At 44.5% G+C, this 12,210-nt stretch overlaps 1 protein-coding gene across 2 annotated transcripts in view; it reads right to left on the bottom strand.

Annotated features, from left to right (window-relative positions):
* PolD1 (DNA polymerase delta) overlaps positions 1-12,210 on the bottom strand; it is a 69,776-nt gene that overhangs the window by 39,331 nt on the left and 18,235 nt on the right. For both annotated transcript variants that reach the window (XM_065448701.2, XM_065448702.2), the window contains exons 6-7: positions 8,680-8,894; positions 3,929-4,095 (exon numbers count right to left, since the gene is read on the bottom strand). In XM_065448701.2, coding sequence (XP_065304773.2) covers positions 3,929-4,095; positions 8,680-8,894 — 382 coding nt within the window. The remainder of the gene's footprint in view (positions 1-3,928; positions 4,096-8,679; positions 8,895-12,210) is intronic.

Here is a 12,210-nt window from a genome sequence, read left to right on the forward strand (position 1 = left end):
GTGGAAAGAAGAGGAACAGAGTTGGCGAAAGCTTGGGAACAAAAGCAGAGTGCCATGGAAGACAGGCTCTACGGTGGCAGCGACCGCTACAAGATGGCGCCAGAGTAGCACACTGCTGTCTGTTCACCAATGATGCCATCGATAAAGGCGCGCTCACACTAGCGGGAGACTTCCCGCAGCGGCACAGCGTAAACGACGCCGCTGCGTCGCAGCGGCTCGGAATGACGATCACACTGCGCGCGTTTTCTCGCTGCGGTTCTTGGAATGTAGAGAGAGGAGGCGTTGAGGGAGGACAGGAACACGCAGGACAGCGCGCCGAGCAACAGCCGAGTGTCCCGCAGCACGCGCGCAGCCTCCTGCCTCCGCCGACGGGACCGGGACCGACCGGGACCGAACTGGGACCGACGTCACGGTTCACGGTCGGCCCCCATTGGCTTTTCTCGTCAGCGGCACGGCAAAAATAGGTACCCGACCCATCGCTCTGCGGGACGGCAGAGCAGCCTGTCTGCGGGAGAAAAACCGGTTTGTGCGGGAAGCGGCGTGCGGGAAACGTTCTGCGTTGCGCGCTTTCCCGCTAGTGTGAGCGCGCCTTAAGGCATGCTGCGAGCGCATCCACCGATACCATATATAGAAACAAAGCACTGCACGAGCGGAGGTCTGTATGCGGCAGCAGCTGCAAATCACACCCACACGTCACCCAAGCACTGCCTCTCGCAATCTCCTGATTACAGTGAAATCTCAATATAACGAATCATGCAGGACCGCCAAAAATCGTTCGTTATTTTGAGAGGTTGTTGTAGTGAAAGCCCCAAAATGAACCAATCTGCCCATCAACCCATCAGTTCATAAGGTGTCACTGTTTCAGCTATACATGAAAACGTCGCTGTTGGCTCTTGGCACACCCTGTTGCTATTTTCCCTAGATACTGCCACCAAGGACCACCGAAGCACCGTATAATAACAGTGACGCTTAAAGCAGAGGCTAACACTGAGAAAACTGACAGAAAGGAAGCTCCATGTCACCTCTAAAGTGCAATGTTTCTTGTTGTTTGTTTGTCTTTAACATCCCTTGCCGTGGACACTGCAACTGTCCCATTCAAGGCACCACCTGAGCTATTCCAAAGCACAAGTGCTTGTTAATGACACCGTCCGGAAAGCGCAAAGTGTAACCATGTGGCATCCCCACGAGCACGGAGGTTACATTTCTCCCCGCCCGTAGCTAGTATGGCTGCTGAAAGAAGCAACGAAAGAAAGAGGCGCGCACAGAAAGAAGGGTGAAAGGAGGAAGAGACGCACCTCCATTGCCAGGTGACACTTGCCTTAGCGGAGCATGCGCTCGCAAAACCTGACCTGTCATCGTCTCTGCATGAGATTAAACAAAAATTCTCTCCCACATTTTTTTATTAAGCACCATTTCAGGTTTTCCAAACCCATTTGCCGCAGTGTCCGCTTTCTGCGCCTTGTTGTGGGCTAGCCTACTGTTTCAGCTACCGTGAAGGATAGACAGAAATCTAAGAATCCCATGATTGTGGAATATTAGTTTGTAGCATTAGTCTGTAGGGGATTTTTTAAAGAGTTCATTAATCTGAAAAGTTTGTTTATATAGTGTTCATAGTAACGAGGTTTCACTGTAGCGAGGCAGTCACAACACACTTTGCTCCGCCTGCAACATGCTACCCGCGACAGATTGTCTGCACCAGCCAATATATTGAGAAATGAAAACACGTATAGAACTGCACTCAAATTTTGCATGAGGGAGTATCGTGATCGTCAGTGAATTTTTTTCCAGAAAGACTGAAGCAAAGTTGGGGGGTGCATTTATTATTTGAAGTAAACTGTATGGGAACCTTCTCAAAACAAAAAAAATTGAAACGTAAGACAGCAATTATTGGAAACATGCATCCGATAACTCACCTTTGCTGTAAAAATACACGTACACTACTTTATTGCACTTCACTTTGCACGTTCGTGGCCCCTTCCAGCCGTCTGCCGTTATCGCAAGCATACCGTTGAAGCACTGCTTTTCAGTACCCGTTTTTAGAACCACGCCAAGCACGCAGTGCGCGCTTCTTTCCTCGGCCATCCTGCTTATAGTCATGTCGAAGTTTATCAGTGTCTGATCAGAACTTCCATTTTGTGCGCAGATAGACTCTCTGTCTCGCAGCAGGCATATAACTCAACTTACAGGCCTCTTTAAAGGAACATCTCTGCGGTAGCCTTCGTAGTGCAAGGCATTGGAGAAGGAAGGGGAGCACAGCTGAGGCCGTGTTTGATTGCCGGTAACTCCGCTTCTGCTGAATGCATTGAAGTACTTTTTGCGGCAAAATGGTGCTGAAATAGCCTATCTTCACTTCAAATGTCTTTCTCCACTTCGATAAAAAGTGGTTCAGGGCCCCTTTAACACAGTGAAACCAGAGAGGCAGAAAAGTAATCAACTGACATGACGAATTCGGCACAACGCCTGACTATGCCCACTATGCCAAACAAGCGCCGGCTGACCCTTCTGCAACTGGACTCTCCCATGCACTTGACTCTCCTGCCGCACATGGCCAGGCATCGCGCGCACTCTCTCCCCAGTGAGGCCAAAGTTGCTGTTGCAGAGAGCGGTTGCACGTGTTTTGCTCTCCCAAGTCTCCGAGGTGCCTTTGCATCGACAGTGGCGGCGAGCATGAGGTAAGGACAGGCTGAGCGTTATCCCGGTTACTCTTTCCATCAGATCCCGAGCAACCGTGACAATGCACAGCCTGTTCTTATTGCATTCTTGCCGCCAGTGTTCTCTCATCATGGCTTTGCCGTCAGCTCCTCTGTAATAAAACCCATTGCCCCTGCCGGTGTGCTGCCATGGCATGTTTGCCGCTAGCATGGATGTGCAGTCTAGATAAGTTAACTATGGAATATTGTCTATGTTCTTGGAGTTTGTCATGTGCTATTAAGTATTTCCAACACTGTGATGGGCAGCGAGATTAAGTGCGCTTGCCTGCTCTAAACATGTGTGTGAGAACAAAAGATTCTAGTTCCTGCAAATAACTACAGTGCAGCCGTTCCATCGTGGGACTGCACAGGAGCAAGTTGGGGGTGCATTTATTATGCCAGCGCGTTCATTACGCAAGTACATAGGGTAATCCGTATAATGAACGCTTCACAAAAGTTATTTCAGTTCATTATCCACAAGTTTGGAGTATACAGTGGAATCTCCTGGATATGATACTCACAGGAACGGGAAAATAAAACATATCCGAAAATCATATAATCTAACGCAACCTCCAATAAGTATTAAAGTAGGCCTACTCGGCGACCAACTCCATAGCAAAGGTTCATGTGGCGTTGAGTAATACTGCTCTGCATAAAGCAGCATAACTCGATGCTACGTGAACAACAGCCACTGCACTTTTTATCAGCAATGTTCAAATAGCCTGTCTCTTCTTTAAGTTCTTTAATTAAAAAGTAAACTGCTGCTTTGTCACTCAACTGAGCAGTGGCGCACTGCCAGTCAGTGTAACTGCATTGCCGTAGCAGCATTTCACTGCCAGCGACACGCTGCATGCGTTTTTCTTCCTGGATGACTAGGGGCTTAATACACTGTTCATACGTCGCTGGAGTGTTATTTAAGCCAGTACACTGGAAGATAAAGCTATGAGCTTCAAAAATATCAGTAAAAGCCCACTTCTGCAGTCATATGATCTAATTTCAGAGGAAAACACAATCACAATAACCGTACGAGAACACATCGCTCCTATGGGGGACGCTGGCTGGAAAAAGAATGTATTATCCTGAAAAAGGCATTCAGCAGAATCGTACCAATGAGATTCCACTGTATCTAAATATATTTAGAGCATAAGCTTGTTCCAATATCATTGCACTTGACTGTACTGTACGTATAAACGGAGAGGGACAAAAGGGCTAACAGGCCACCCAAAGTTTCCACCCACCTGCAGCAGCTCCCGCTCCTGCTGGTAGCAAAGAACCTCACAGCCCGCAATCGGTGCACAGGTTTTGAGGGTGAAGACGTTCCGAATGAACGGGTCCTTCTCACCCTGGCGCACCACCATGTTGGCGATCTGGATGACACTGTCCTTCTCCGGCTCTGGGAATATGCCTGTATTCCAGGTATCAGGAAGACCACACCTCAATGCTAACCCAACTCTTTCTGCGATGGCATTGTGAATAGAGAAAAGTATGAGAACACAAGGGCTTGATTTTTAAAAGAGAGCGTTTCTTTGACTACCCCACCCCACTTTGGTCTGTCTACCAGGCCTCGACGAGATAACCACATAAAAAAGGATTAGTATTAAAATGTAGTCCTTCATGAGAAGTCGAACCTGTGACAGCAGCATGATACGCGGGACCTATCCTTGGCATCACGCCACCAGTTCAAAAGGAGCATGGAATACGTGCGACAGTAGAGCGGATAAGCACCGCCGCTGTCAAGCTGTCACAACAGCCAGGCCACTTGAATGACAGGAGAGCAGGGGTACCAGTTAAGAATGTAGAACAAAGCCTTTAGCACGAGGTTAGCTTCATATGCAAAACATGTTGCTGCCTTACATTGACATGATGGAAGTGCATCGCCAGGGGTAGCAAACAAGACCGAAACTAAGCCGATGATACACAAGTTTCTTCAAATGGTTCAACCCAGCACAAATTAAGCAGTGTAATATCCTTCCATCTTAATCACTCTCACAGGCAGTGTTCTGGGCCAATGCTAAAAGCAGTTATATTTAGTTACCCTCAAGTATAAATTGAAACACGAAATGAGTGACTTTGTAACTCATTTCAGTGGCCCTTTGACAAAATGCGAGGCAGAAAACAATGGAAAATGACAAAACTTAGGTTTCCATTTGTATATAGGAATTGCAAGCATACATTTAGTGTGTCAAGTGCAATGACATCATTGGTTTCGCCACACTTTCAGACTGAAGAAAGACATGAAGGCCAGAATATTTCCACAATACATTCTATGTACTCAGAAATCAACATAGACAGAAATACTTCTGTCAATTCAACTCGGGTCAAGTCAATGTGAAATAAAGATCCCGGCTCCTGGCTGGCCCTATACATTTCTATGGGCTCCAACCATCATCAGTTTGGCCCTAAATTTGGCCTTCGCCGGATAATTCAAACTTCACTGGTCAATACTCAAGCGCCCTATTCCAGTGGTGACCCTAATATCAACCCCTTTAGTGGCAGCGTCTCTCTTGGCTGAGCTTAGGAGACAGTTAATTCTTCGAACACATCAAAAAATGAAAAGAAAAAAAAATAACTCATTTGCCGAAAACACCTATTTTTGTCCTGCTCTAGGAATATTTTCAAGCAAAAATGGTAGTTCACAATGAATGACTACAGTAATCCCAATTCTAACGCACACCTTCCTTTTAATTGGTTTGAAAATTGCCTGCCTGGTGCAATCAGATATGAAACCAAACCGCGTCTGCGACATCTGCAACAGCATACCATCAGAGCCAGCCTAGCCAGCATCGTAGCCATCTTGTGGCATTGCCATTGCCATGGCGACAACACTACCTAGTTCTTGCATAATGTGACCACGGCGTTGCGCCATTTTCGGTCTTTGATTACGAAAGTCCATTTAAAAGATTAGTTATTTTACATGATAAGCTAGAGACAAGTCATGTCAAGTTTTTTCCCTTCAGGATAATTGTATGTGTCACCGGACAAACTAGTGAAATCATTAGTCTAGGCCACCATCCCGTGTGTGATTGTTGCAGAGTTGTTTGATAAGTGAAGAATATTAAATGCACAGTAAGCTGTGTGGAGAAGATCTTGTGGTTCACACTCAGCAATTAAGTGCTGTCTGAGAGTCATGACAACGGACAGTAGGTGTAAATAAATTTATATACTGTTTTCTTCTTTAAGAACATAGAAAGTGGGTGTGCATTTGATTTGGGGATATAATAAAACGAGGAGCATACTGCCAAATGAACCAGCTATGCTTCCTCAGTTTTTTCTACCTCTTATTTGACCTGTCTAATAATTCGGTCAATTTCGGCAGTCCCATTAGGTCAAAGTAACAGAAATCGACGTACACACACACATATATATACATTTTATGTATACATATATGTATATATATATTCACACATATATGTATATATGTGTGAATACCAAATATATTTCAAATAAAATATCAAATTGAATCAAGAAAAGAAAGCTGTATACAAAATCGAATATTGAATATCAGAAAATTTTTCGCAAAATTTAATGGTTACAAATTTTAGGTAAGTATGGTGCTGCACACGCTCAAGAATCTCCTAGCATTGCAGAAAAAGAATGTTGTAAGCTATCGGTAACTTAGGCACATAGAAATCAAGACGTACAATAAGGTAAACTCTTATTAGAGGGAAGCTATAGGTAACTTAGGCACATAGAAATCAAGACGTACAATAAGGTAAATTGTTATTAGAGGGAACACCAAATTCGTATGCCAGCACTGACTACAGCTCAGTTCTAGTATATATAAAAGCCTGGAAAATATTTTTTTATCAATATAATTTCTGTTGAATAGAATCAATTGCTCTTTTTCTTCCTCTAGAACTAATGAATTAGTGATGTTCTGTCGTACTGAATACGAATGAGGTTCTCAGTATAACAGCGAACCTGTGTTTTGCAGCAATCTATTATTTATTGGATAACTAGCTTTTTATCCAGTTTTTCTCCAAAATACAGAAGGGCAAAACCACCTTTATGGCTGTTGTGTTATCGAAATGCAACAGGCGAAAGGACTGCGCATCACGTGACTCGATCGCCACTCCTGCATAGCCGGCCTCAACAGCAAAGAGCAGGCACCATCTGCGTCATTTCATTGTCCGGTTCAGCGCGATTTGCCACCTACCTGTCAATGAATATGAAATCTGGAGACTCTTGACAAGTTCGTATGACGTTTAATACTTTCCCCCTACGCTCCCTTATTGTTCTTCTGCCGTCTTTCGCCTGGTGGTTTGTCAGCTTTCTGAGTGTCGCATGGCTACTGCGAATAGATGTGTGTCTATTTGGCAAGACCATAACTTTATTCGCCAACATCCAATGAAGAAGCCCCTATTAGGCCTAATGGCCTAGCCAGCGTGGCTGTCACGAAAATTTGCCACTTACCGTGTGGTACTGGACCGCGAGCCGTCGCGGTATGTTCATACGGGTGACTCATCAGTGACTGTTTCTGAGATAACGCGTGCAGGTTAGATCGACAGCTGTTTGAAGCGACGTGAAGTTCGTCACCACGTATCCAACATGATCTGCTTGCCTATCAGCGGCTAATCAGAACCGATCTTTGCACATGTTCTTGCACTTCCTGAATTATGCGCTGCTTTTGGTTGCTGTTCCTTCTGTCTGGGCGTCTCGTTATCATTTCGATCGGTCCCGTCGGCCCGGCCGAATCTTGTGCCGACAGAGGAAGCCCCGGCCGACGCAGTGCCATGCCAGGTGTGCGATCCCCACATCGGACCGACGTAAGGGAGCGCTGGCAGTGGCAAAATCCACGACTCTAATTGAAAGTCGCCTTTTTCATTTATTAACAGATCTTAACCAAATTTTCATACCTTGTGTATTTTGATGTGCTGATCCTAAAAATGTAATTCTTGTCCTAAGACAAACAAGTTCCCGATATACCTTAAAAACTTGGTTCTTTTGTTAGAAGAAAAATTAGCATTTCTAAAAATGAAGAAAAATGAACACAGGTGGTTAGGATATAGAAACTGTTTAGAATGTCCACAGTGTGCGCTAGGGTATAAACGAAAAGTGCATCTGAATTACAGTTACAGGCCATCAAAGTTGCTTGACAAAAAAGAAATGCCATTTTGACATGTGATGCACATGGCTCCTTAAAAAAATTACCTGAAAAAAGTATTAGAATAAAAAGTGGGCTTAGCGCATCATCCATGCATCTATATTTTAGGAAATAAAAGGAATTGCTACAAGACCTAAAACAGAACAGAAGCTGTTGTCTCTGTAACACTGCAAGTGCGTCAAAACTGGTTTTTTGGGGAAATCAAGGAAAAATATTCCAAAGCATCTTTATTGGGTCAAAACTTACAAAATCTTATGGAAATCAAGGGTCTTGGAATCATATGGACTACTTTTATGGAAATAAAGGGTCTTGGAAGTAGGAAAATGACAAAACCGAAGATATAAATTTTAGCATTGCCATTTGTTGGGCGTGCTGGTAAACTGAAAGCATATTCAGTGCCAGCAAACAAGGACGGAAGGGAGACGACACCACAATGTCGTCTCCCTTCCGTCCTTGTTTGCTGGGGCTAAATATGCTTTCAATATAAATTTTGCGCCGATTTTCAGCCTTTAAGTTAAGCTTCCTCCATAAATTCCATGTTTATACCTTTCCGCTTACATACTACCATTAAAGCAAAACAGATCATTTCCCTCCCATGAACCATAACAGGACAAAATAGACTACCCCATTACACTGCAACTTATGCCCAGTGATTTATTTGCTTCTCTGTCATGAATTGGAGTTCTGTATTCATGACACATATTTGCTACAGTTAATAATGTGCGTTTTATATTACATTTCTATCAACCTCCAGCTGTCACTACTGCACCTTTAAAGTTATCGCTTGGGGCTGTGGGCATATGATAAATAAATAGTGAAAACACTGCGCACCCCCGGAGCTAACAGTGGTGCTGCAGGGGCTGCACAAACGTGCACTACACGCACCTTTGCGGCCGGCGCACTCGATGTCAAAGCTCAGGATGCGCAGAGGAGCGACACGTGCCCAGGTGCCCTCTGGCGAGTGTGACACCATGTCATCCCATGCCACATCCACTTCAATTTGCGCCCGTGACACCCGACTGCGGTCGTCACGAACTTTGTACTTGCCCCGGGGCAGCTCGATCCAGCAGCAGCCCACAACGTGCGTGTCCACCATGAACCTGCAGGCATGAGTCCCCACTCAGATGACAAAAACATTTACCAAGAAAGAAAAGATAGAAAAACAAAAGCCGGCAGAGCCCATGCCCTGTGGGAATCTATGTTATGCGAAGCAGTGTGCTCTGGGGAGCCTACCAAGCTAACAAAACAACCATGAGAGCACCAAGACATAGGTGGCTGTTTCATGACCTACATGACACACATGTTATGACATTCGCATCATGACCGATCATTTATGTTCGTCATACACTCTTTTCATACTATGCTAATTTTAGTACATACCAAGTTAACAAAAAGATCATGAAAGCACTAAGACATAGGTGGCTAGATAGATAGATAGACAGATAGATACTGTCAAAGTTGCAAATGTTTCCCCAAGAAAAGCTATGCATTTAACTGTCTTCTTTAACGCAGTATGAAATATTAGTACATTAGTGTGGCTCTTGCCTTTCAAGTGACAACTCAAGCAAAAATAGAAGTTAGAGACTTTCTTGGGAAACTTTGATACAGCCAAAATTGCAAGAAAATATTATCCGAAAACATATATCACTTAAAAGACAGAAGTAAATACATACAGAAAGCCACATGCAAACACATTTATCTGTCTTTCCACTTCTGGAAGTTGTCAGCTTCTGCTGGTGCATGCTCAGAAAGGCACAGTTGCCTTTCACCAGACAGGAACTCTCCGTCTGGCATTTGCATTGTCCTTTACCGTGAAAGTTTCGGAGTACACCAAATTCATCAGTGACAGCCTGAACAGAAGTAATTAATGAACATACAGTAGAACCTCATTGATATGTTTCCATTACACACGTTTTCCCAGCACTAACGTTCGCAATCGAGAACAAAAAAAATGACAAATAGAGTTACTTATTTTTTACGGTTAATATTTTCCGGAAAACATGATATTTCGGCCACTAGACCCCATGTAAACAGGAAAATGCATGAGGCGCACACGATTGAGAACAATATATAGCTGCCTATATATAATATAGACTCCTCCCCCCGGTCTCACGTGAAAAAATACCGGCGCACACTTCACATTTCTCATTTTGGTACCAGCAAATCTCCGGGGTCGTCGCGTGCGGCATTCAGAGCTATCACCGCCAATCCTATTGCGATAAGCATCTTCGCCTATCTGTTTCAAAGCGCTTGGTCCCATCGCAAGCATATCGTACGATTTTAACAGGCGATAAGCGAAACACGCTGCCATTTCCTGCTGCAGACTGCGATCCTATACGTTTTCCGGCCACCAGATCCCATGCGAACAAGAAAAGGTGCGAGGCACGTGTGATCGAGAACGGTATATAGCCACCCGTCTCACATGAAAACAATGGAGCGCACAGTTTCTTGTTCTGGTACCATGAAATCTCCGCACAGGTCATCACCCGCCGCATTCACAGCTATTACTGCCAAACGTATTGCGATGAGCATCTTCACCTATCTGTTTTACAGCACGTAGTGCCATAGGAAGCGTACTGCACATCTTTTAGTAGGCGATAATCACAATGCACTGGCGTTTCCTGCTGCAGGCGGCGCAATGTTGGTATTACTTTTCACTTTGGCGGCATCTGGATTCGCCCATCAGCTCGATTTTGTTTTGGTTTCCCATCGCCCTGTTAAAATACCATGCAGTAGGAAACCAACAAAACCCGTCTCGGGCCAAATGGAGCACCCCCAGCTCGATGCATGTCGGTGTCTCGTGCTGCGACGCTTCACATTACGTAGATGTCAATAGTTGAGTCTGTCAAATTTTTCAGTTACTTCGGATCACACATTCTCTTGGTTAGTACGTTTATTTTCTTGCATTTTTTTCCAAAACGTATGAACGAGGCTCTACTGTACTTCTCGTAAGTCGTCACCAGTGTTGCTTTCGTCTGAAGCTTTGTCTTCTTGCATTTCCACCTTGACGTCTACACTTGGTAGCTTGTATGTCAGAATTTCGTTGCTTGCGTGTAAAAATTTCATTATCAAGTTCCATGAATTCTTCAAACACAAAACCAATACCAATGAACTGCAGTTTCTCTTCTAGGTCGTGTTCATCACTAATGCAACAGTCAGGCACCACGGCTTCTGGTTGACACGAAAAAGCACACTTTTGGAACCAATCTTTCATGGCTTCATGACATGCTCTCTAATACAATCAGAGTGCATTGCATCAAACAATGTTCGCCTTTCCAGGCTCCTCTTCTCAGGATAGCGTTTTTACCCAAGTTAGGCCCACTCAGTTTGAAAATTTGTGAAAAATTGGTTGGTCCCCCTCTCAAACAAATTGTGGTCATAACACAAAAGTGAAACATGTATTCTAAGAAACAGTGGCAACTTAGCTAGCAAGTTCCCAAATACAAGTTCATAAATGTGAACCGCCTTTTATTAATTACGGTTTCACTCGAAGGGCAAAGCAATGACAGCGAAGCAAGCATGCGAGGCCTGTGCTGCTGTGCTGCGTAAACAGCTCCTCGAAGGCTACCGGCATCACAGGTATGCCTGACACGATGATGAGTGTGTATGTCGCAAAACTGCGTCATTGAAGCTCTGACAGAATCGCGCACAAGCACCCATCCGCATGTTCAAAGGTGAGTAGGTGCACGTAAATGGCGAGAGCCGTGGCAACACCACCAAGCAGTGATGGTTGTTGGGGATCATCTTTGAAAAAGCACCAGAAACCTGCCGGGACCACTGCCCCCATAGACACCAACTTAATTATACCGGAAAACACAACTCGAAGCACTACCACATTAATTCTTCTTAAAGGTGCTCAGGTTGCCTGCAAGTTGTCTAAAAAATTACTCATGATACCTAAATATCCTCATTAAAACAAATCTACATCATCAATGGCACAATTCCTTCAATATCAAAGCTTTCTATACCTGCTTTCCTAACCATGGTAGGCACAAAAATGGCAAAGTACTGTCATCTCGCGAATTTGCATAATGGCTGCATGACGTCCGTAATGGCACAGATTTTCAGAGGAGCCTGGCATAAAAAACTTTCACATTAGAAAAGTTTCACTAAGCATCATGCACTTACCCCTCAAGCTGGATGATACAGAAGCCACTACCACCGCATTTATTTGTATATAGGTCGACCCTTCTTTCTCCGAAAATGTTTCACAATATGAGCTATTGATCTATATTCTTGACCAAAGAATTTCGACCTATATTCGTAAATAAATCTAGCAAAAGTACCAACCTAACACAGTTTCTCCATTGCACCTACTGTAAGATCAGTCTGGACCTGACAGCGGCACTCAACGGCACTGAGGGCATCATTTGGGGCACCGAGGACGCCAGTGCAGCATCTGACGAGGACTACTTC

The sequence above is a fragment of the Dermacentor albipictus genome, chromosome 3 (genome assembly GCF_038994185.2).
Source record: "Dermacentor albipictus isolate Rhodes 1998 colony chromosome 3, USDA_Dalb.pri_finalv2, whole genome shotgun sequence".
NCBI classification, from domain to species: Eukaryota; Metazoa; Arthropoda; class Arachnida; order Ixodida; family Ixodidae; genus Dermacentor; species Dermacentor albipictus.